This window comes from Vanessa cardui, chromosome 10 (assembly GCF_905220365.1).
Source record: "Vanessa cardui chromosome 10, ilVanCard2.1, whole genome shotgun sequence".
Classification (NCBI taxonomy): Eukaryota; Metazoa; Arthropoda; class Insecta; order Lepidoptera; family Nymphalidae; genus Vanessa; species Vanessa cardui.
The window spans coordinates 9,320,104-9,347,757 of record NC_061132.1 but is presented as its reverse complement, the minus strand read 5'-3'; the positions used below and the strand labels follow the sequence as shown (position 1 = coordinate 9,347,757).

Here is a 27,654-nt window from a genome sequence, read left to right as displayed (position 1 = left end):
GAAGTATTTATCAAGTAGAGAGGTCGTTTTAAATACTGAGTGGTTTTTTTGGAGTTACCTTATAATGAAAATAGCACTAACAATTTGCTGTGCCATAATCCACATTAGGTGAGGTTTTCAGTTAAAATACTTTTCAATATATATATTTGCATAAATTAAAAATCATGTGTTGAAATGAAAGATTCCCATTGGAAATATATATAAATATTTGTAAATATAGCTATATCTATAGATATACAAATCAAATCATCCATACAATAATTAGTATGTATTGCTTCACAATTAAAGATTCATCAGCAAACTGTTTCTTAAAATGTTTCTAGCACGTGGGTCTTATCACCAGTTTGCCTTATGTTATTTGCACTGCACACAGCTCCTTCCAAGCGTCTTTTTAGCGTTTCGAGTGTCAGCTTACCTTGGCAGTGACAGTGGCGTAAGAACGCGGTCAGCGATCAAAATGAATGTCACTTTCTTTATTATTCCGATCATATATTAAAATGTATGTAGATATAAGAAACTGTTCTCCCCGCAACGCTTAGCATTTGGCAACATGTACAGCCTTAAAATATCAATTCACGGGACGATTTTAAATGGAAATCGCTAACTTTATCTCATATGCGTAGATAATATTAAGTGACCCTGATAGCTTCTCGGAAGATGATCATGGTGGTGATTTTTGTAAATGTGTATTAGATACACATTTCTGAGGAATAGTATAATTAAGAAGTAGTAAAATTGTCCGTGCCTAAATCTCATAAAAACTTTGATTATATATATATATATTTTTATGGTATAGGTTGGCAGACGAGCATATGGGCCACCTGATGGTAAGTGGTCACCATCGCCCATAGACATTGACGGTGTAAGAATTATTAACTATTCCTTACATCGTCAATGTGCCACCAACCTTCGGAACTAAGATGTTATGTCCCTTGTGCCTGTAGTTACACACAATACTGAGTGCTGTTGTTTGGCGGTAGAATAACTGATGAGTGGGTGGTACCTACCCAGACGGGCTTGCACAAAGCCCTAGCACCAAGTGAATTTTTAGAAAGTTATAGAAATAATAATTAATATATAGTGTAAATAGTAACCAAACAAGACTAAAAAGTCATTAGTGTTAACTGTACAGACAACAACGTATATATACAGCATATGCATTGAAGTATTTGTTTATATATACGAATATGCCATTACAATTTCATTTTTTCTTAGAGGTTCTTATGATATAAGTCCATTATTTTCGTAATTCTGTCTTAATACTAAATCAATTATTAAAAACCCAAAGAAGAGAAAATGATCTATCTCCTATGTCAGGATATAAAAAAAATCCTCAGCGAAAGCCGAAAAAGCTTTATGTACTTACAACGCCCACGTGACTTAATTCGCAAATCATATTGCATACATAACTTTGTAGACTTCCTCGTGGTAAACGGATGATCAATATAAACAAAAGGCAGACGCGCGCAGGCCGGTGTCGACGACGACACGTCTCTCAACTCACGCGCATCCTATCCGCGCACTCGTGCGCGCTAGTGTGAATTACACATTTTAGTGTTTGGAAAAATATATTTAACATCGATTTAGGTAGGTGGTTTTTTTGTTTTTCTGACATATATATTTATATAAATTATAAAATAATCAATAATAGGTTTAATTCATATTTTTTTAAACGCTAAAGTAAAATATTGAAAAAATATATAAATTAAATTTAATTAAAAAAAAAAGACTTCCAAACTTAATGTTTATAAAGTTAACGTTCTTCGTATCTTATTATTTTAAGTATACTCGTGTTTAATAATAATTTTAATGACTTTTTTGTCTTAGTAATAATGAGATGTTTTTAATCATATGTATATTATATAAATGAATATTACAAAAAATCGTATAATAACCTTATAATTGTGAGTAAAGGTTTTTTTTTCTCTTTTAACCTTTGTTGAATCTCGAATATAGGTTGTGCATATTATTTATTTAATAAGCTTATATATGATTATCACAATGTTATATTAGAGAGCTGTTATGAAAATCCATATAAATGCCTATAATTTTAAAGTGTATACAAGAAAAGTAAGTGACGCTTTCTCACAAGAAACTGTATTTTATATTCAATGCACAGTTTCTTGCTGTCCCCAGTGTTTACTGTTGTTTCAAACTAGTATAGAAATTTGTGTTATTACTTAGGATCAATACGTTGAAGTACATATATTTAGTTTAACATACGTTTAAGTACATAACATACGTTTTAGTACATATATTTAGTTAAATACTATATTTTTGTAAAATAATTAAATCAAAATATACTTGGAATATCATATACTAAAAGATTACTATTTACTTCGAATGACGGACATATTCATGTATTGAATGTTTTATTAGTATTTAAATACATTAGTGCCAATTTTCGAGAACATCAAACATAGTACACTATGAATCATATCTCCAAATATACTTGTATTTTATCTCGTCAAAGCAAATTGTCAATATACTCTATATTGACAGCACTAACTAAAGACTCTATCGCGTTTACATTTCATTTAAATATTTTGTTATTTGAAATTACATATTTTTTTTACCAATTTCTTGTACAACCTTTTTATATTACGAATATAGCAGCTTCCAAATTAAAAAAAAATATTTTTATTTAAATTATTTTTTCGGTTTCCTTGTTGCTAGTAATCGTAAACTATTAGCATCCACATTATCTCATATATAATTTTAAAAAATTTAAAAGTTTAGTGGTCGTGTTTAAGATGTTGTTACATAAAATTATTCAATCTTGTTTTAGGACGCTGAGTGCAAATTGTGAAGATGATAAGAGCAGCGGAGGTAAGGTCGATTACTTTATAAAAACCATAATGTTTATGGAGACATTTTATACCTAGTTGGTTTAGTACCTTTTAACAAAGCCACAGAATCTGACGTTTTGAGTTATTACTTTTTTTTTGTAACTGACAGGAATAATAGACGATAAAAAAATACGTATAATATAAATCTACTAGAAAAAAATACTATATATACGAGTATGTCAACTCGAAAAAGTTTAACCAAAGTCCCGTTTTTATATATGAGAGGCATTTTTTATCACTTTGTAAGCTGAATGCCGCAGATTTTTAATTTTACGCGAACACATTTGATTAATTGTATTCTTGGTGAGGAAATCCCAAGTAAAACCCATTATTAGCAAAGTGTCGGTAATTTGAAAGGTTAATTACGAAACCGATGTTACCATAGAGCGAGCACCTTTATTTGCATCCTACAACTATTTCTGCGTTATGTGATTAAAAAACAATGAAATTATAAGGTTTACGAAAATCGTCATGAAAATGGAATCATGTAATTTTTATAAAGAATGGGTGTATTTTGAAAATACGCGATAGTAATAAGTAATAAGTAATAGTAGTAACGAAGAAAATAAGAAATTACTACCAGAGTAATTTCTTTCTTACCTTATTTACAGTACCTTATTTACAATTTTGGAAAAGTGTACCGATATATTGTGTTTTCTTTATGAGGGGGCAAATTTACCTAATAATGGTATGGTAAACACCTTATATACTCTATACCTACCTCTTGTATTATTCTAGTATTATTAACACGTTACATAACGTAGGAATAAAATACGTAAGAAAGCGATATATTCGTATACATATATTTCCCCAAAAAGACTTATATCAGCGAATTAAAATATTCAAGGTCAAAGTTCACAAAAAACGGGTTATTTGTATAAATATCCTGTTTTCTATGTATAAGCCACTTGAAGTTATTGGAAAAGTCATAAAGTACAAAATTATCTACAAGCTGAAGTGAGATTGACCGCAAAGATTTCTTAATATTATTTATTATTTATTTTAGCATTTATGAATATTAATCAACTTTTAATAAGTTAGTAAGAACAGTGTTGCATTTTTGGATGACCTAGTCTAGTCTCTAGGTTAAATCTTTCGCGTGTTGAACTTACCAAATGTCTTTATGTTATATTAAAATAACCCTTTTTTACTCAATACATATGTATGTAGACACGGTACATATACCAGAATTATTATTTTTTAAATTTTTGCTGTCTGTCTGTTTGTTCCAGCTAATCTCTCAAACGGCTGGAACGATTTTGACGGGACTTTCACTGGCAGATAACTGATATAATAAGGAGTAACTTAGGCTACAATAATATAATTTTTGTTAAATTCAAATGCATACGAGGTCGCGGGCACAGCTAGTAAATAATAAAATTTGACAGAGATTCTATGAGTCTTGACATGACAATTTTAATAGTCTGTGCCTTTTTGATACAAATAAATGACATAACATTTTTAATATCAAAACAAGGATTTATAAAAGTTTGTAACTATTCTTTCATTCTGAGGTTGAATCTACTTTTGACAGAACTCCATAATAATGTCAGCTGTAAAGCCCAGTAATTGATATGTTATTATGGCTATTGAAATTAAACAAAACTTTATAGTCTGACATACACATGGAGCCTTTATTATAAAACAATAAAAACATACAAACAAACAAGGTTTATATTAGCATATATCTTATGTTTAAATTTGTTATTACACTTAACGTTTATTAAAACCTTGAAATATTACAATAATGGATCAAAAAATGAATGCGTTGAGTTCATTAAGAATCTACTTAATTAGATAACAGTTTTTATATTAGTCATTAGTTATATTTTTTAATATTATAATCTTTGTTATTTTGAACAAATGATTATCTTGGTTGTACCAAGTCATTATAGATTTCAAAGTGAATATTAAAACTTCAACGATCATTATGTGTTATTTTAATGTTGACTAATAACAGTTTTAATTATATTGTATATTATAAATTAACTATTTCCTATAATATAAATAAATACTATTTGATTCCTGACACAGTATATACGTACGTTAATATAATATTGAGATTTTTCTTATAATTATTATTTAACAATGATATCTGTATTGAAGGTATTGGTTAGTTAATTACTTTATAAGGTTACAGATATAGGACGTGGGTTCTAGCTTCGGGTAGAGTCAGTAAAGTCTTTAGGTATTTCTGTAGTGTTATTGCTAACACAGCTTTAAGTCGGTGAGCATCTTAAGTCACCTACGTAATATAGTATGGTGCCGGAGGGCTCTCATCGAATTTAGAGTGCGGGGGAGTTTGTAGACACTACTTCTATTATACTACTTGCTTAGGCTATTCTCCTTTTAGAATGGCCGCCATGACGTAAATCGCTTAGAAGTATAACATTTGTTATCCTCGGAAGTTATGCCTACAATTAGTTTGCGTAAAAAAAAAACAACCTACCTAATTAAAGTCGACCTTATCAGTAATTATATGATGTTAGGGATGTGATTTTTATTTTTGTGTTATTTGTTATGGTATTTGCGTCGAGATAGCACTGTTAAATCAAATGTATGTTATATCAAATATTACAAACACAATGCCAAAAAATTTATATTACCTTATAAATGAAATGTATGCAAGAATTGTGACAGTGTCTTCATACTACTATTAGAACTTCGTATGAACGAAAATATTTCCTATTTACATAAAAGCTCAAATATGTCATGAAAATTAAATTGCCAGTCGAGAAGATAACATATTTTTTTTCCCCCAAATAGCAATAATTAGTAATGTGGTGGTTCTGATTTGAATGGTGAGTAAGGTGAACTGATGGTACTAGGAATATGACATCCTTGTTCCCAAGGTTGGTAGGATGTTGTTGTTAATGTTTCTTATAGCGCCTGTCTTCGAGTTCTAACCACTTACTATCAGGTAGCCCATCGGCTAGACCGTCTACTTATATAATAAAAAAGGATATAATATAAAATATTAAAGTTAATTACGGTTAAAAGCGAATCGCCCGTTCATGCAGTAGTTTTAGGCTATTTCAATATGTGGACATATATATATATATATATGAGTGAAGACTGAACGGACAAGCAGGAGATTAATTATATTGGATCGAAATATATATACTGCCTATTGTGTGGACTTTTGAATTTTATAATAAAACGTGTTTGGATATACACGGCTTTAAGATACATCTTATTTATAGAATACATACATATATACATTTTTACCTAAAGATATCGATCAAAGTACACTAATAACGGTTTTTATGTCGCGGAAAATCCGAGTTTTTATTAGATATGTGGCTATTTCGTAATTTAATTCGTGATCATTCAAATATATCTTTACAAACACAATTAATATATACGGGTGTCGTTTCTTAGACTTAAGTTACGTTAGTTATAAGAGCATTACGCATTAATATTTATAATTATTTGTAACAATAGAAAAATATTTCTTTCCGCGATATTAACGTGCATTCCTTTTAGATTATATACATTGTTAGCGATTTAGTATAGACACTGAAGATTATTTTATGTGTCGCAATCGGGAGTGTCGACATCCGAGTTTTTCTACAGAAAGCCAGTTGTTGTTTTCACTACAAGTAATTAAATATCCCTATTATTGATAACAGGTAAAGTCATGTGAAAAGTATTTTAACACTACTTATGGGAATTTATTTATTAATCGAGGTTTTCCGGGTTAAAGGGTGTGAGCTTGGTAATAACAGGCAAAAGAGACATAACATCTTCGCTCCCAAGGTTGGTGGCACATTGGCGATGTTAGGTGTGGTTAATATTTCTAAAGGGCGTTGGTAATAATTACTATAAGGTTTTAATTATAATTAATCGTAAATATTATTTAAACCTTTTCTGAAAAAACACTTCTCTTATAATATATTGACGCAAGTATAGGTGCTTATAAGGATGTTTTCAATTAGGCTTAACAAAACAATAAAGGTCTCAGCATTTATTACTTTAAATATATCTTTTATATCTTGTAAAACTAACGATTAGCTTATATCACATATATGTAGAGCAGAGTTCAGAAAGATATCGGTCAGGTAGATACCGGTAAAGAGTCAATAAAAGTATTTGGTTATATCTAATTAGAAAAATCTCAGCCATAGGCAACAAGTTGTTAGTGTAATGTTTTTGTGTCTTGGAAAGCACGTAAAATCCCCGTCTGATTTCTCCTTAGTCGTTGATTTCCATTACATTATAAACGGGAAAAGAGAGTGTATATATTGTACACATTTGTAAATGATAGTATATTCTGTGCAGTAGAGGACAAAAGCCAAATAAAAAAAATATTTGACATCTAATTGAGGACATAAAAATTAAGTTTTTAACGTCGACAAATTATCAGAACTCTCGCGTCAGTAGTAGAATGACGTTGTATTATGAATAACAATATATTTGTTAAGAACTGTTAGTAGTGCACAATAAAAACTATTATTATTACAATACACGAAGCTTATACAAATGCTAAGTAGAATATGATATATTTATCATATGTATAATACTTCTAATACTAGTAAACTGCATCTTAGTAGTTATTCTCTATTCTATTTATATTTATAGAGCAAATATTGGTATTTAGATATAGGTATTTTTGAAAAATATAGTAAGAAATATAATATTGTCATAGAATGATATATTTTTTACTATATTTGGATTTATGTTAAAAATCCTGACAAGCGTGAGTCTATCAAATGCAAATGAAGTTCCTAAATTTTAAGTATCTTCATAATTTCCATGATTAAGGCCTTTATATATTCCTTGCTTTTTTCACTGACCTATGGTTGGCATAACTTACGTTATATTATATTAATAAATATGAATAAACAAATAATATATATATTTATAAATATTTTATTAATGTTTCTTTGTTCTATAAAAACGTAGGCATATTTTGTTTTGCTTTTATACAGGATTTTATTCGATACAACACTTATTATTTTTATTTCTTCTATAGTAAATATACTAAATCAGAATTCGTTTATTGATAATAATCATTATTATAATTCTTCTTTAAGATTGCGCAAAGAATAAAAAGTTCTAAGGAGGAAATATCTCAATTGATAAACAATTTAAGAATTTCACTTACCGACATTCCTTAGTTGAAACACATTTCATATATTATTCGAAATTATAAAAACAAAATTGTTCTTTCTGATTGTTTGTTATACTATTAAATAATTTCTAAAATGTGTTATATCTACCAGACTAATTAAACAATTCTCTTGCAGTCATGTCCGTGCCCGATTCGGGAAGTGGGTCCACCCATGGCCCTCGGTTGTTCCAGTCAATTCCTGCTATTTATGAGCATTTTGGAATCGTTCATCAACGGGAGATGTGACCTCGCGGATCCCTGCAACCGGATAGCCAGTAGGGATGAACCAGACGACAGTTACGATTTCGTTGTCGTTGGAGGCGGGACCGCTGGATCAGTTGTCGCGGCAAGATTATCAGAAAACCCTCAATGGAAAGTACGTATTTTAATATTTCATTATTATACATAACATTATGAAGATTAAAATATATTTACAAGCTTTATATGTATCTTGAGCTGAGATGGCCCAGTGATTAGAACGCGCGCATTTTAACCGATGATTGTGGGTTCAAACCTAGGCAAACACCGCCATATATGTATATGTGCTTAATTTGTGTTTATAATTCATCTCGTGCTCGGCGGTGAAGAACATCGTGAGGAAACCTATATGTGTCTAATTTCATCGAAATTCTGCCACATGTACATTCCAACCCGCATTGGAACAGCGTGGTGGAATATGTTCCAAACCTTCTCCTCAAGGGGAGTGGAGGCCTTAGTCCAACAGTGGGCAATGTATAGGCTGTTGTTGTACAATATGATATCTACTGCACAGTTCACTTCTGCTTTAAGAATAACCGTCGCGGCCGAAACCGGTGAAAAATACGTAAAATAGAGGAAAAAATTCCTTCACAATGGTATACTTCTTATATCATTCATGTCGGCTAAACGCGTATTTCCGCGCTCAGCGTTAATGATATAAGTAATCCAAACGCAATTTATTGTTTCTTGAAGTAATTAGGCAAGATACTGTGGGGACAGATTTCTTATTATTGTGCAATTGCGAGGAATCATTGTTGACTTGATATTGTTATTGTTAGGATAATATAAAATCATTAAAATGAGTAAAATTTTCTATATCGACTTTTTATTGCCTGTGATTAAATTTTGATCCCGTTATATAATTTATTTGATATCGGCCCGTTCCGGCTGCGCACGAGTGGATATTAGACTTTTTACATTTTTATTTAACTATATATTTTTTTATTTAAAGTGATTTTTTTACTATAACTTATTAAATTCGTAATATCTATTGAATAAATAGCTGTTTTGAACACTTCAAAATGTACTCTATATGAATTGAATTAGTCTTAAAAATATGATTTAATTCTATAAATAAATATTTTCTTGTATAATATTTTAGTTATTAATTATATGTATTTGTTGTTTTATTTATTTTATCCAAACAACGTTAGGTTTCCATCTAGTATTATAATAGTATAGTGAATAGTAAAGTAATAGTGAATATTTACTTAAATAAGACTAATACTGATTTTTATTTTAATACAAATTATTAAATATAATTTGAGTAAACTGTTGAAAATAATTATACATGTACATAAATATGATAATAAAACACATTTTTTTATTCACTTTACGTAGATTGTTTAGATTAACGTTAAGTTTATAAGTTTAAAGTAATAAAAAAACATAAAATTATTTTAATTAACAAATATAATCTGTAAATAATTAATCAAAATTTTCTTTATTATAATATTAAAGTAAAGATAAGGTATTACTTTACCCGTTTTGACGCAAATACTACTCATTATATTTATATAAATAACTTTATTCGTATATCATTCTAGGTATAGGTATAAAAAATATATATACATACATTATACAGTAATTACAGTTATATAAATATTTATATTTCACAATAACGAATACGACGAATTAGACCTGCGGTACTATTTTTTTTATAATGGTCGATGTCGCACAAATTTTACCGATTGCGCCTGTGATGAATTTCGAAATTGTTTTAACATAACAGCTTTTTTCTTTAAATACAAATGTAACTTATAATGTAACGCGAAGATAAATGATATATAATGTTGTTGGTGACAGCGATGTCTGAAATTAATATAAAGTGACTTGTCAACGTAAGTCAAACCGGTGATTTCGTTTTCTCCGGACCTTTCTTTTTTTTTCTCGCTGGAAACGCATTACGCGCTTCCCCCACGTGATGAAAGTGGGGGGGGGGTGTGGGACTCCCCGGAGCCCTGAACGCCGAGTGCGCCCAACACCGGGTTTACCAACTAAAAAACCACCGGTACCCTCTCCGTCTTTCGACGGACGCCACGGGATCGCTTACGCATGCTACCGTGACGATTTTCTCCGGACCTCTCTACCGTACCATCATAACTGTGATACGTAATGCTGAGAAATCTAAGAGTACTCAGTCTTAGAAACAATCCTAAACTTGGTCGGTGATGTTGTTTTGGCCGAGTAAACATTTTACATTTCTTACAGTGCCTATGTTTGTAAACGAAGGTGACCATTATTATAATTAGATAATTAATTTAACGATATTAAGATGATCCCACAGATAATTATTTGATATTTTTTATACTTTTATTATCTACTAAACAGATTTGAGTGGTCACAGTGGAATGCTATAGTAGATTTTTTGACATAAATCCAAATTGTTAACTTAATTCAATATAACCGTTCGTTAATAAATGCACATCAAATTTTAAAAACTGTATTCAACTTTGTATGCAAATTATTATTTTTTTCTTTTATTTATAATTTTATAAGGTTACTGTGGCAATTGTCATAAGACCTTGTTAGAAGACTATAAATCTAGTATTTTAATATTTTCATTGATAGTGGTCACAGAATACCAAATTATACGATTGCACAAATAGATCTAACGTCACAAGTCACAGCTTAGCATATAATAATTATATCCTTACTAAAACACAGCAACGTGTTTTTACTTCAAACTTCAAAAAAGCTCAACAAAGTTTAGTTTCAATTAAAGAGTATGGGTCTCAATGGGATATACAAGCAATCTCAAATATTCCCTACGAGACGGGGAGGATGATAGGAGGATTTTACTCCCAACAATTTCCTGTCTAATTAACAGATATGTTTTAGGTGCTTTTATTAGAAGCTGGAGGAGACGAACCCACCGCATCAGCAGTACCAGCGTGGGTCACAGCGTATTGGGGCCGAAAAGAAACAGACTGGTCTTACAATACGGAACCCCAAGATAAAGCTTGTAAGGATAGTAATGGCGTTTGTTGGTGGCCCAGGGGGAAAATGCTCGGTGAGTATATTTTATTTGATACTAGCTGACCCGGCAAACTTCGTACTGCCACAATCGAAATACTTAAATAGTCCAAATGTGATGAGCATAGAAATCATTGCACGTAGCGACACTGGTGATCTAACAGTAACAATAAATAACTGATAATTACATTAAAAGCGACACTATCTATATTTTTTTCTATATTTTCAATGACACAGGAATCATGAGGTTGTGTGATAAATTACCATGTCGCTATAATTAAGTCCTTACAACATAAAGTTTGCAAAACCATTGATTGTAAACTGGCCATGCCATAAGTTTTAATTTGAAACTCATTTGCAATACAAATCAATATAATATCACTAAATACAACACAGATAAATAATATAGGTGGTCAAGTTTTATTATGGTGATGTTGCTTATAATATTTTGAAAATATTGTCTGATTTATATTGCTCATAAATAGTCACGTTACAACGATTAGATACTTACATAAATTAAAATTTTAACAAAAAGAATACCGACTTCAAACGAAACAATATTTTAAAACAAACTAATATGCACTAAAAAGTAATAAAAATAATTGCGTATTCAAAATATTTATCAGTCCTCCTAAGAAAAATAAAATGAAAAGCATTAGAGTACTCAAAAGTCGATTTACGATTATATTAACGTAGTTACAATTATTGTTATTGTTATTGCTGTTATCGAGTCAGTATATTATCGTATAAAACCAAGCCAGCCAAGAGCTGACACCGACTCCAAATATGACGACCTCCGTGGTCGGGTGGTGTCTACACCGGTTTTCATGGGTACGCCATTCCGCTTTCCCGGGTTCGATTCCCGGCCGAGTCGATGTAGATTATCATTCGTTTTCTACGTTGTCTTGGATCTGGGTGTTTGTGGTACCGTATTTACTTCTGACTTTCCATAACACAGTGCTTTAGCTACTTACATTGGGATTAGAGTAATGCATGTGATGTTGTCTCATATTTATTTATTTAATTGACCTTAGTAAAAAAACTTTGCAAAAGAGCTAATGTATGTCGTACATCATAAGGTCACACATCATGTTGAAATGCAGCAACGAACGTTAGCACATTAAAATTTTACTAAGGACAATAACCCACCTACCGCACCCTGAAGCTGTTTAGGAGTTGCATTGATTATCATATTCGACTATGACTTGTTGTTGTTGACTTGTATTACTTGAACACGTTACGAAAGGTAACTCAAATGTCCAAATAACCCATATAAGATTCCGCCGAGTATCGCTAACGTGTTCCTCAGAATTGAAGAGTTTCGATACTTTGGATCCCATGCTCAGAATCTAACCAAACTTTCACCCCTTAACAGATAACAGTACCCTTGAAGTATATCTTTTCTACTAAAAAAAGAATCATCAAAATTGCTTGCGTGATTTTGAGTTATTTACCTATTTATCGCGCACATTTTAATGGAAATTTAAGACTTATGTGGTTTTCATATCGATACCATCATCAGAATTGGATAAAATTAAAATGGGACCACATGGGACCACAGTTTCACTGCGTGTAATGGTTTAACATCTGCGTTTTTTTGCGACTGGAAGAAATTAGTAAATTCGAGAAATAGATGTAATGAACTCATATGTAGCTCACCGCATGAACCATGTATCATATTTTTAACGACAACGTGAAATAACTCTGGATCAAGAGTTTGATCTTGAGTTTCAGCTGATATAACGTTATCAATTTGATCCGGAGTTATTTTAAGGAACTGGCAAATTAATACATTTGCATTAGGGAATCCCCTCTTTTGCTATTCAATGGAGTACATGTGGCACCTCTCCAAATATACATAATTTTACAATTAAATCTATAAGTGCTTTCAATTTTTGCCGAAAAACACGTTCTGTTATTTCATGACGATCAGTTGTCGACTGTTCTTCAAATAAATTGTTTTTAATATCATCCCACTGCGGATTATACGATTATACGATTATGTCGACCACATAAGAAATTGCGTCTTGTGCATATTCGTTCATATGCCGTGGGCAACTAATGAACGAAGATGGCAATATAGTCAATCGCCCGTTGTTATTTACATTAGCATCATTCGCTATCGCATCTTGCAAATGAATATATTCTTCGGATCTTAATTTTGCTTTGTTAACGATTAAAATTAAAACGGTCAGTTTCTATTTTGGCGTACATATCAACGATGTACTGATGATATACTTTACCACATCTCGAGATATAATTTTGTGCTAGTGGACGAACCATCAATCGATACGAATAAAAATTCATGGCACTAACCTTTTTTCTGTATATTTAGACATGAAAATAAATGCACACGCTGTACGTTTAAATGTTTCTTTTTTTTTTGAAAATAATAAATTGAAATTATTCGTGGATGAATGTATGAATTTTTAACTAATAATTACTTTTAATTTAAAAGCACAATTCCTCGTCTGAAAAATCTCCATTAACAAAATGACCCGCCATTTATTGAATTCATTTGTTACAAAAAATGTGATAAATGTAGAACCACTTGACCGATTTTGAGTAAACTTCACATAAACCATCTACTAAATAGTCCAAACAAACCCTGAAAATTTAGTTTGGATAGTTGAGCCCGTTCTTGATTTGTAAAGTGACATCGAAAAATGCCACTTATTTTTGTAGAAATATATTCGAAAAATAGACTTAGCGATGTTTTAAATAATGCAAATTCATTTTTAAATCATCAATGTTTTATTGTCTAACATCGCCAATCATAGAAAATCAATGGTAATTCTCTAATAAATTTATTTCTAAGGAAAAACAAAGATTTTTTTTTTTATTATATTCCTAGCATTTTTATCATACTTTCTCACCTTCTAAACTTTCCCTGGACTTCCACCAATAATTCAAGACCAAAATTAGCCAAATCGGTAAAGCCGTTCTGGAGTTTTAGCGAGACTAACGAACAGCAACTCATTTTTATATATATAGATTAAGGACATATTTCAATTTGGTGTTGTAGTATCGTGAAGTCATGTAATGTAGTTTAGTTAGGAACGAATCGCTGACCTTGTCAGCAGACTTTTATGCAGTACCATGTCAAAAACGCGTGAACATAGTGCAAGGTCAATATAAATCTTCAAAGGCAGACGTAAACAATAATTTGGACTCAAAAGTGTATTATGATGAATAATTTATTAAACTGCATTATTTAACAACGAATTATTATGCGAGCGCTGACAATATTTGCATAAGCATATGGTTATTAATATAAATAGTTTTTATTTGTATTTTGCCTCGTCAGTTTTTGGTTAAGGAAATGGGCTCAGAACAATTAGAGCAATAACGTAAAACTGTGCCTCAATTTTTGGTGTTTTTTTTAAAATTATACAGATAGGTGGACCGGCAAATTCGCTACCTGGTGGTAAGTGGTCACCACCGCCCATGGTCAATTGCGCTCTAAGGAATATTTACTACTTGGGAGCTAAAATTTTATATCCCTTGTGCCTGTAGCTACACTGGCACACTCATTGATAGAGGGGGCACAATTCAAAAACTTGGTGTTGATTATATGCCAACACGATAGATAATATTACACTATTTCTATATTTCTAGTTCTTAAATTTTAATATAAAGCGACCTTGATCTGTTTCTAATCAATGTTCTGATTTAAAAAAATAAATTTAAATATTTTAAATATATCTTTTTTAAATATGTATTTCTGTATCGATATACAGGAGGCTGTTCGACAATAAATGGTATGATGTACATGCGCGGGAATGCTGCTGACTATGATGGATGGGCGGTTAACGGAGCGACAGGTTGGTCATGGTTCGAGGTGCTCCCCTACTTCCTCAAGAGTGAAGACAACAGGGAAATTGACAAAGGAGTCTCGGGACAGTATCACAATACTGGAGGTCCCTTACCAGTGCAGAGAGTAAGATATTATAATATGATACTCAATATAAACGGTTAACTGTTAACGATATACGGTAGAAAACAAAGACAAAATCTCCCTAAAATTCAATTACTTGTTTATTAAATATGCATAATAATATAAAAGAGAAAACTCGAAAGTCATATTTGTATAATTTGTACTCCGCTAAACCAGTTAAAACTGGTTGGAGTTAGAGTACAAATTATACAAAATAAGTACATTATCGTTATTTCGTATAATACAATACGAAATATATAATGTAAATGGCTCCCTGATAAATTGTGTTCCTTTATTGTTAACAAGACTAAAGAGTATTTCACTGAGCGACTCTTAGTTTTGCATATAAATCAAACTCACGATGTTTTCCTTCACCGCCGAGCACGAAATATTGTTTATTAATATTATAATTAAGACATCTAATAATACTACAGACATAATATATCATCTTTATAGGTCGTGATATTTAGCAAGTAGGCCATTTATTAGTTGACTTTGATTATTTCAGTTACAATCATATGAAATCGACATGATTTTTAAATATTGTTTTCTTACATTATGAAGTAAATGAAAAATGACGTATGTATCCTAAATCCTAAACAATATTTTAAGTGCAAAACTAGGTTGTAATTGATTTGCTTGCTAGCATTTCAAATTTTCGCCACTCAACCGATGCGTATTTGTAAACTGATTGAAATCGTTTCAGATTTTTCGTACACAGTTTATTTTGTGATTGTGTGTTTTCACAATTACTTCATAATTATAAAGTCCTACCACTTCAGCGTTTAAAAAACTAAAAATCTAGCAAACGGATTTTAATACGGTTACCACTAATGGATCGAGTGATTAATGAGTAAGGTTTACGCTTATTATTCATTCATTTGTGTTAATTGATTGAAATATGCTGATAATAGTTGAATTTATTGAAATGTGTAAATGTCAACCAATAGATATGTATAAGCTATATTAATATTATAAATGTTATAGTAACTGCCTGTTGCTCTTTCAATTAAGTTCATTGGTTTAGACAAACCCATGTACTTAATCTAGTTTAATTTGGTGTGAAAAAAACTTAAACCTCGAGAAAGGAAATAGGCTACGTTTTTTTACATAGCACATGACAACCAATGCCCTAAAACGCGAGTAAATACGTTCCACCTAGATCTTTTTTTTTAGTTAGTTTTATTATATTTTAAAACTATTAGTGAATAAGTTTTGTAAATTTGTATTGAGTAATGTTCACATATATGATTGTAAGATCATTTTATAAGTTACATATAAATATATATTATATTTATATATCCACTCGCCGTGCACACACACCGTCTTCACCCGCGCCCGAATCATATATTTTATATTCCCGCGCTTTCCGCGATGTGTGTCACTCGAGGGGACAGATACATAAATACACAGATAATATATATATCCGTATTTGTATACGGATACAAATACGGTCCAATAATATTTATTATATTATTACAGATCTGTGTACACTATATATTGAGTTTCTGTTTTTTTTTATAGTTCCGATACGCACCTCGGTTTGCACACGACATCGTATCCGCTGGTATAGAGATGGGCTATCCACCAACAAGCGACCTTAATGGAGAGACCTCTACTGGTTTTACTATCACACAGACATTTAATGAGTAAGCTTCGTCAATATTTTTTTGCATCTCTTTCTTTCTAATTTAATTTAAAGAAGACGGATAAAAATATTCCTGCTGATTAGTGATACGAGTAAATTCGCTCATTGTCACCGTCTCTGTCAGAAAACAAATCATAAAAAAAAGAAATAATGATTCCTTGCATAGTTCGTCACCCTGCCTCGTTCCCACGTCTAAAAATACAGCAATACAGTATCTAGTTGATTATTAATGGAATAGAAATGTTCAGTGGGTAGTTATATATTATATTGTTATCTCCGAAGTAGCAATGAAACTTTTAACTTAATAATACTTGACATTTACTTTTTTTAGTAACGGTTCAAGATACAGTACAGCTCGTGCGTATCTTCGGCCAGCATCAAAGAGAGAGAATCTACACGTAATACTCAATGCCCTGGGTTCGCGCGTTATCATAGATCCTACTACTAAGAAAGTCACCGGCGTGGAGTACATTAAGGATGGGCAGAAGAAGACCGTTGGTGTCACAAAGGAGGTGCTTCTTTTTCTAATACAAACTTCTTTTATAAAGTAACCGAATATAGTTTAATCAAAGATATCGACGTTGAATTAACGCTTATTGTTAGTTATTATGAACATAGAACGTGACTTAATCAGAATATACTATTAATACTTAAATATTTTTGTTACAATTAAAACCATTTTATTAAAAGCCATTTATAGTCAGGTGATGTTGCCCTATGAAAGTGAAGCAGTTGGTTTAAATATATGAGTATGGTTTTTTTTTAATAATTTAATTAATGGTAACCTTAATTTATTTTATTTATATTTTGTTTTTGCAGGCAATTCTATCTGGAGGTACCATAAATTCTCCCCAAATTCTACTTTTGTCTGGCGTCGGACCCAAAGAAACATTAGACAAATTTAATATACCAGTAATTAAAGAGTTGCCTGGAGTTGGACAGAACCTCCACAATCACGTAGGAGTGACACTTGAGTTCACACTCACCAAGGAACCTGATGTACCTGAGTTGTCGTGGCAGAGTGCAATGGAGTACATGTTGAAGAGAGATGGGCCTTTATCTGCTACTGGAATGTCACAGGTAATAGAGTCATAACATACATAGCCATCATAACCTATACGAATGGGCAGACAAAAGCGGCTTCACTTTTCCTCTAGTCTCCTTTGAGAAATTTTCCCTGAAGTCATTCTCATTGGAGATCTCCTCGGCCTCTTTTTTTGAGGAAAATCAAGGCCTGCATTCCAATGGGAATAAACACATCGTAAACTTTCATCGGACATATACAGGTGTTGTCACTATGTTTTCATTCACCGTCGATCAAGTGATAATACGACGATACGATAAATCGACGCATATTGAACTTAACTGAAGAACCTCACGTTAAAAGTAGTAAAATTGTCTATTACTAAATTTTTCAATGTTATCGTCTTTGATACAATTTTAGAATGGATTCTAGACTCAATAATTAAACACCCATTCCAGATTGTAACGACTACTCTTTTTTGTGAAAAGTGAGTAATGAACTTTTTCCAATAGCTAACAGGCAAAGTAAACTCTCGATTCGCATCAGCCGGAGGACGCCACCCGGACGTGCAATTCTTCTTCGGCGGTTATTACGCGTCGTGCAGCGACGGTTCAGTCGGAGATGCTGACAAGTTAAAAGATGAAAAAAACAAGAGGACTGTTACGTAAGTATATTTGATGCCATAAACTTGATTGTGTATTGTATCGTTCTAAGTGTAAAATGAACAAACTCAAAAGTATACGAGCACATGATAGGGTATTAATGTGAATTTTATGATCCTGTAACAACAACAACAACAGCCTGTAAATTCCCACTGCTGGGCTAAAGGTCTCCTCTTCCTTTAAGGAGAATGAGAGGTGGAACATATTCCACCACGCTGTTCCAATGCGGGTTGGTGGAATACATATGTGGCAGAATTTCTATGAAATTTGTCACATGCAGGTTTAGGTTTAGAGATCTTTATTTTTCCAAAAAAGACACAAAGTCACTTACATGGAAACAACGAATTCAAGTAATATTAAATGTCGTTCTTAAGATATTATTACAATAACGAGTTGTTTTACTCATTTAATGTATTCAATTTTGAAGTGGGTAGTTTTGTATAATATATTCCGATAGTTTAGTTTTGAATACATTAAATGAGTTTACAGATTTTAAAGTAGACGGCAATTTGTTATAATACTGTGCGCCCTCATATGTAAACATTTTTTTGCCCAGTTTTGTTCTAGTCTTGGGTAAAACTAAGAAACTAGCGCGGCGCGAGCGCAGCGTACGTTTAGTCGTGTTCTTTAGCATCGTAAATGATAAGCTAGTATGGAGTGAGCTATTTAAAATTTTTCTGATAAGAATGCATATATTAAATATATATAATTGTTTTATGGTCATTAATTTACTTTCTTTATATATTGATGTGGTTGGCGTTAAAAAATTGTAATGGAATAATATTTTGATAATTTTGTTTTGTAGTATTTGGAGATTAGCTAGTTTTGTTTTGGCGGCGCTGCCCCATATTTCACTTAAATAAAGTAAGTGCGGTTTGACCAAGGAATTGTAAATCGTAAAGCGTATCTGTCGTGGAATACACCGGACAATTCGTCGAAGCGCGCCTGTAAGGGATGACAGTTTTGCTCGTATGTGCTCAACCTGTGCATTCCACGTCAAACAATTATCCATTCTTAGACCTAAGTATGTTTCGCAAGTTTTTTCCTGGATAATAATGTTATTAATTTTTAATGGATCATGAGTAGGAATAATTTTATTTTTTGATTTAAAAATTACGTAACATGTCTTTTGTGTATTTATCGTTAGCAGATTATATTGGAACCAGGTAGATAATTTATTTAAGTCGTCTTGAGCATTTGACATTATTTGTTGTATAGATGAGCCAAAATAACACAGACATGTGTCGTCTGCGTATAAAAATATATGGCCATGTAGGCCTATATCTTCAATATTATTTATATACGTCAAAAAAAGCAAGGGTCCTAGTATTGAGCCCTGTGGCACTCCACATGTGATTGGGCGTTTCGAGCTATAAGTATTGTTAATATTAACAACTTGAAATCTATTTGTGAGGTAAGATTTGAACATTTCGAGAGCAGTTCCATCGACACCAATACATTTTAACTTTTTTATAAGCAGGTTGTGGCTAACGGTATCAAAAGCTTTTTTCAAATCTACGAATATGCCCAGAGCTATATTTTTTTTATCAATATTGGTTTTAATTTTAGTTACAAAGTCAATTGTTGCCGACAAGGTGTTGCTTTTAGGTCTGAAACCATACTGACGTTCAGAAATAAAACCAACACTTTTTAGATATTGTTCTAAGTGATTAAACAGAATTTTTTCAAATATTTTGGAGATAACCGGTAAAACAGATATTGGTCTATAATTACCAGGCTCCGTCTTAGCCCCCGACTTATAAATAGGTGTAATTCTAGCAATTTTTAGCGAGTCTGGAAAATGTCCTTGTTTTAACAATTTATTGAAACAGTGCGCAAGTCTAACGCCTATGATATCTTTTATGCATTTAATTGCTTTAGTTGTTATTCCGTCTAAGCCTGCACTAGAATTTGAGTCAAGATGATTAATAATTTTTAGTATTTCAGTGGCACTACATGGCTGTAAAGTTATTAATTTTGAGTCGGTAATGACCTGAGGTAACGCATGTTCATTGTTATCGTGGTAACATTTTGATATTTCGTTTGCCAAGAGGGGTCCTATCGTTGCAAAATATTTATTAAATTCTTCACAAATTTATTTGGTATCAGTTATATGTTTAGATTGTATTATGAGTTTTAAAGGCACACAGTTTTCTTTCATTTTATTACAAGCCAAATTATTAACTAATTCCCACATCTTTTTAGGTTTTTTGGTTAATTGTGTAAATTTCTTATAGTAATATGCATCTTTAGTGTTTCTAATTAAATTTGTTAAGTCTGTTCGCTTTTTTTCAAAAAGTTTTTCTAAGGTTTCGTCATGCGGGTTGTTCTTGAGTTCGCTCCATATTAGATTTCTATGATTTATGCCATCAATTATATTTTTGCAGATCCAATCCTTTTGTGGCGGATTTAATATTTTGGTCTTCATAATTTTGCTTTTACTGATGTACTGTTTAATAGTGTTTTCAAGTAGTAGGTAGTCATAATCATTGTTCTTTTTTGAAATTTCCTTACTCATGGTATACAGTATGTCATAGTCTATAGGTTCATATCGGTGTTTTTGTATTGATGGTCGTCTGACTTTTTTTAATTCAACACAAATTTGCTTGTGATCCGACATTGCTGATTCCATAATTGCTATGTGAAAATTGTCATTCCTTAAATTAGTGCTGATATGATCTAGTATCGATTTTCTTGTTGAAGAGTCTCTTGTACAGTATTTTTTAGTAATTTTATTTAGAATTGTATAACCAGCTTCATTTAATAGTGATTTATATTGTTTGGTCTTTCTGTTGCTCGTTAATAAATCTATATTAAAATCTCCAAAAACTATAGCCCTGTTTCTTTTTTGAAGTTGACTGTTTAAGGTTTCTAGAAAATTTTGATAATTTGTGTGACCTGGGTTATATATAATGCCTATTTCCACTGCATAATTCTCGAGTCTTATCCATAAGTAATTATTTCCATTCTTGTATTCTGATTCGGATATGGAGTGTGACAAGTTGTTGTGTACATACGCAGAGACTCCTCCTCCTTTTATATCTGTTCTAAAATTGTAGTAGTGGGTGTAGTTGGATAGTTGGTACTCAGCTGCTTGTGAGTCGCTACCGATCCATGTTTCGGTAAGTAGGATTACATGAATTTGTGTAGGCAAGGATTTGAGCATGCATTGCAGTTCGTCAAACTTACCTTTTTTGCAAATACTTCGGACGTTCAAATAGAGAAACATTAAGCGACATTTAGAGCATTGTAAGTCTCCATAATTGTTAATTAGCTGGTATGTGTTTTTATCGCTTGCGATTTTGTTCATGGGTGTATTTATTGTTGAGAGTTTTTTGAGTCCATTTTAATGATGTTGGGTATTCCGTTTATATATTTTATTGTCAGGTCTGCTTCTCCATCATTTACACGTCGAACCAATTCTTGTTTTAAATCGTATAAGTACTTTTGTTGGGCTGGCGTTTGATCCAAGAACATTTTGATGGATTCTGGTAGTTTGCCTTTATTACGTAGGAGCTGTTTTGGAGGAAATTTGCTTTCAAAACAAACTTTCACTTTTCTCGTTTTTGTGTTACTATATTTGCCGATACGGAATACCTTTACTGGTGACGGGATGTCGGAAGCTATTGAGCGAGTTATCTGAATAACATTGGCCATATCTTTTGAAGCTCGTTCTGCAGCGTTACCTGAGGTTTGTTCAGGAAGCCCAACAATGATTATATTACGTTCCCTGTAATAACGTTCTTGTATTTCACGTATCAGCTCTTCGTTTAAATGCGCTTCTGGCGCCCCCCTAGAGAATGACATTGGTGAATACTTGTTAATTTTTGATTCTATGGTTTCAATTTTGCTTTCACTCGCAATCATCTTTGTCTCAAGTGCAGCTATTTGTGTTTTAACGTTATCCTGTTCTTTAGTGATATTTAACGATGTAGAATTAATTCCACATATTTGTTCCTTAATTTCTGTAATATTATCTCGAATTAACTTCGTTGATTGTTCAGAAGTTGTTTTAATTTCGGCCATTTGGGATTTAACTTCAATAATATCCTCTTGCATTTTCGTCATAATTTTTTGATTGGCTTCAGTATATTTTTCCAGCAATAAAGTCATACGGCTTAACTCGGAACGCAATTCTTTTAGTTCATTACTACACTTACAGTCGTGTTCATAAGGGTTTTTTCTTTTTCGGTAAGTTATTGTGGAATCCATCTCCATGTTACTTAGCTTTGACAGGTCTGGTTGTGATCCACCACTTTTTGCTGCGCTTGCTGGTGATAGTAAGCTCATTATAGGTTAGGTTGTAATTATATTACACACGACGCGCCGGAGTGATCGAGTCGATGTGCGAGAGGGTCAAAAAATAACAGTCTGTTCGTGTCCCCCGAGGTGGTGAAGAGGGCCCCTCCGTGGCCGTAGCGAAATACGTCACTCCCGATGTATAGTTTTTAAAGTTTGTTCGTGTAGCTAAAACGAACTAATTACGATCACTGGTGTTTTTGCTAATTGAACTTTATTCATAAGATTACACTTTTTAAAATTGAACTGCTCTTGATTTAATATTTTATGAGTAAAATGAATGGCACGTCTACTCCAGTCAAGGCACGAACGACGAGTGTCCGAGGTTTCCTTCACCGCTGAGCACAAGATGAATTATAAAGACAAATTAAGCACATGGATCAGCGGTGCTTGCCTGGGTTTGAACCCGCAATCATCGGTTAAGATGCACGCGTTCTAACCACTGGGCCATCTCGACTCTGATCCTGTAATTATCCTCCTGTAATCCTCCTCCTGAAATGATACTGTAAGCTATATTTAAATATTAACTTCTAATAAATTGTTTACACTTACCAGGATATCGGCCATAGCTCTACAGCCCCGCAGCAGAGGTTACCTTACACTCAAGTCCATAGACCCCGAAGAGCCACCGCTGATGCAACCGAACTACTTCCTGCACGAACACGAGCTGAATGTTGCAGCGGACGCAGCGAGGATAGCGTATCGTCTTGCTAATACTACGGTAAATATATAACCAATATAAAAGCACAATGAATCGAAAAAAAAAAACAATTCTACTTGTTGGCAAATCTCAAAGTAAAACGAATAAATTTAAATGTTGATATATACATATGTAATACAACACAATACAAGTATTTTAGATTTTTTTAATTATAATTAAATAGTATTGAGTATCCGTTTGTTTATGGGGCAGTGTAGAAATATAGAAAAAAAATATTTATATAAATAAATGAATTAGTGATTTCTTTTTAAACATTCACGTCAATTTCGATATTTTTTTACGTTTATACAGAATTACTATCCATAAAACTATCTTCAATCTTTGCAAACCTTTTTTGATTATCTGAACTAACAAGAGTATTACAACAAATAGTTGCTGAAATGAGGCGAAAACATTTTATCGATCGTATAGTACATGTAAAGATCGTAAAAACCGTTTATATTTTACTTGGTGGTAGGGCTTTGTGCAAGCCCGTCTGGGTAGGTACCACCCACTCATCAGTTATTCTACCGCCAAATAACAGTACTCAGTATTGTTGTGTTCCGGTTTGAAGGGTGAGTGAGCCAGTGTAACTACAGGCACAAGGGACATAACATCTTAGTTCCCAAGGTTGGTGGCACATTGACGATGTAGGATAATACATCTTACAGCGTCATTGTCTATGGGGGATGGTGACCACTTTCCATCAGGTGACCTATAACATAAAAAAAATTATATTATAATATTTAACGTGTCATGCATTATTAGATTCTCCGAGAGAAATACGGTATGGAGCCAACGGAAGGCTACGGCGCCGAATGTCCAGGAGGCGGAAGTAACCCCACTGATGAGTTCTTCAAATGCTTAGCGCAGTTACACACGGCACCGGAAAACCACCAAGTCGGTACTTGCAAGATGGGAGCCAAAGATGATCCGATGGCGGTGGTCGACCCACAGTTAAAAGTTTACGGAATAGACGGTGAGTCAAAAAGTTTATGCTAATATAGTTCTTTTACGACACTGTACATAAATAATGTATTAACCTACATGAGCATTACAAGCAAATGTGCTTTTTCTCAATCTCAGGAAAAATCACTACATGAGCATTATAAGCAACTGTGCTTTTTCTCAGGGAAAAATCAACTTATACCTGTAGGATTATTAACCAAATGTACACATGGTTTCTCAGTCAATTAGAATTTTTAATATTATATAGTACGACATAACTTAGATGTCGCATCGGCAAAATTCGTAAAACCGATCACATCCGAATTGAGTACACTATCCCAAATTATCAATATTTTTTTCTCATGTGAATATGATCTTTGCACTAAAGTAATAACTTGTGATATCGTGTGACCTAATATGTTCGTCAATTTGACACGTCGATTTACATGCACTTGATTTCTCTGACGCGAGAATCTGTAGCGACGACTAGCGTCGAATGGCGCGATAGTGAGCTATTTCTATTGGTTACGTAAATCGGCAATAATCGGTTTTATTTTTATTTCATTGCATTTTCCGATGCTACATCTAATTTGTGTCGTACTATAATTTGTTAGATAATATTTGTAAGTATTTTAAATTCCAAGATCAAAATTTAATTGCAATCGTATCTGGTAGTACTCATCTAAATACAAACCAAAAGGACACACACACAAACAGCTAAGATTATTTTCATCGTTTTATTTTATATAGTACGACGACTATACTTTCATTGTAAAACGGTACACTTACACAATGCAACATAAAAATAATTATAGGTCATTTTATTTAGAGAGCAACTAATTATATTTTTAAACATCGAAGGTAAGTTATATTGGTAAAATGTTTATTGTTGCATTTAATTGTAATATTTTCATTAATTTTGGACAGTTGAAGTAATTAAGAATTTGGTATTTCCAGGACTCCGGGTAGTGGACGCTTCGATAATGCCCACCGTGCCGTCTGGCAACACCGCCGCGCCCGCCATCATGGTCGCGGAACGAGGCGCCGAATTCATTCTAACCAGACACCAACTCTTTAAGAATCGCTTTGGACAAAATGTTCCCGATGCTGGAAATTATGACACGAACGCTGACAGTAATGCAAACCGGTAAGTACTGAGAATAGCTTTAAAAAAAATTCAATAAAGTCATAGAGTAAATTCACTTTTTAGTCATATACTAGCTCAGCATCTTGAGTATAACCCACGTCGGCTCATTATTTTTTTTATTTAATTTACAACATCCACAGGCTCGCAGACGCCTGTGCCTTTTTTTTACATTTTATATTAAACATTTGGTGTTTTATATTTTATATTTTTTACTTTATTCATAGTGATTAAATTTGCGTAATTTGCGCTATGAAATTCTCTGTCTCAGCAAGTTACCAGTGTGACGTTCTCTCATTTAGGATTATATAAGACGATCAACACTTTGCGGTTGTTGACAAAAAACCTTCTTTTGAACAATTTGTACAGGAATTAACTAGTCACAAAGATTTGATAAAATTTGCTATAATAATGTTATCAACTGCCACCGAAATAATTGTAAGCGTGTACTTATGAAAAATATATTTCAGCTGGACTGATAATGATTCTGATAATGAGCATAAATGGGACCAGCGCTGGAAGCCCTGGGACAAGAACTGGCATCACTTGCAGTGGGAGCAGAGGCCGAGCTACCACGACGTCGACTGGCAGACCAAGAATAAAGAAAAAACCGACCACCAGTACGTTCGATAATAACCATCCAAATCGCATTGGTAGAGATAATAATAATATTCTTATAATAATAATATTCTTTATTCATAACAAATAATTTACAGATTAAAATGAGTTCCCTGGTTCTTGTGATAAGCAAAAGCCTGTGCCACAACGAACCAGTGTGCTCTTCCATTATTAACTTCTTAAAGGTAAATTATACATGTGAGAACGTAACCAGATTATACATAAAGAAATAAAAACAATAAAAGATAAGGAGAATGAATGCGTGTCTGCTTGTGTGTGCGCGCGCGCGCGTGAATGTGCGTGTGCGTGTGTGTGTGTGTGTGTGTGTGTGTGTGTTTGTGAGATGAGCTGGATCTCTTAAGAAATGATAATGAATCTTTACTACATTCGACACTTAAATTATTTTATAATTGAATGCAGTATGGATTCTTATATACAAACTATTTTAAGAAAAATAGGTTTAAGAAAATACATTTTATTATTTAAAAAAATATTATATTTATATTGTAATTAATATATACTTTTTACTTTATTCCTTTGCGTTTTCCTTTCCCTTTCGTTGGAGGTTCTGGTTCAGGCTCGGATCTAAAACAATGATTACAGCAATTTCATTATATATACCTTAACTTTCTTCTAAGATTGTCTGTGATTCAATTTTCAAATGCATTGAATTCAATCGAAATCGAATCGAAGGTGTTAATATAAGTTATTCATAAAAGACTGTAAGAAATGTTTAGTTATATACATTATATATTTTATGATAGAGGATACGAGACGGGCCACCTGATGTTAAGTGACCACTTAAACTGGAACACAACAAAAAAGAAACTTAATCAAATAACTATAATAAACTGTAATTGCTTGCACGTTATGCATATGTCACACCAATATTAATTAATCCAGTGGTTAGAACGCGTGCATCTTAACCGATATGTGCTTAACTTGTGTTTATAATTCATCTCGTGCTCGGCGGTGAAGGAAAACATCGTGAGGAAACCTGCATTTCATCGAAATTCTGCCACAAATGCATTCCACCAACCCGCATTGGTACAGTGTGCTGGAGAGTATGTTCCAAACCCTCTCCTTAATGGAAGAGGGGGCCTTATCCCAGCAGTAGGAAATTTACAGGTTGTTACTATACTTTTTACTTTTTTCATCTATAATATATGCCAAAATAGCTACCACAGGTTGCTTTCATAGAATATAGTCATACTCTTTCTCTTTCAAACCAGTGAAGCTGTCATGTAATTTGATATGAAGCAAGTTTCTCCAAGGATGGACATTTATGCTATTTTATGCTCTACAACCGACAGCTAAAATGCGAACGGAGCGATACACTGGTAGATATTATTACTTACTCCTCGCTACCGTCTGGCGTTTCGGGAATGGTGACGTTTGCTTTTGACGATCGCCGACTGTTCATCAGCTCGCTAGAATCGTCTAGGAGTTCTTGTTCCTGTAATACACGTTATATTAAT

At 32.7% G+C, this 27,654-nt stretch overlaps 2 protein-coding genes across 2 annotated transcripts in view; one reads left to right on the top strand and one right to left on the bottom strand.

The window, feature by feature from the left end:
• Positions 1-1,440: 1,440 nt before the first annotated feature.
• Positions 1,441-26,707, top strand: LOC124532902 (glucose dehydrogenase [FAD, quinone]-like). The gene is made up of 13 exons (XM_047108018.1): positions 1,441-1,587; positions 2,789-2,829; positions 8,099-8,338; positions 11,062-11,233; positions 14,937-15,136; positions 16,658-16,782; positions 17,113-17,293; positions 17,601-17,861; positions 18,318-18,469; positions 23,322-23,487; positions 24,235-24,445; positions 25,372-25,561; positions 26,029-26,707. The coding sequence occupies exons 2-13, from the start codon at positions 2,812-2,814 to the stop codon at positions 26,189-26,191; spliced, it is 2,079 nt and encodes a 692-aa protein (XP_046963974.1). The 5' UTR covers positions 1,441-1,587; positions 2,789-2,811; the 3' UTR covers positions 26,192-26,707.
• The window catches only part of LOC124532903 (condensin complex subunit 3), an 18,244-nt gene continuing 16,824 nt past the window's right edge, over positions 26,235-27,654 (bottom strand). The window contains exons 27-28 of the mRNA XM_047108019.1: positions 27,535-27,632; positions 26,235-26,761 (exon numbers count right to left, since the gene is read on the bottom strand). Coding sequence (XP_046963975.1) covers positions 26,701-26,761; positions 27,535-27,632 — 159 coding nt within the window. The 3' untranslated portion in view covers positions 26,235-26,700. The remainder of the gene's footprint in view (positions 26,762-27,534; positions 27,633-27,654) is intronic.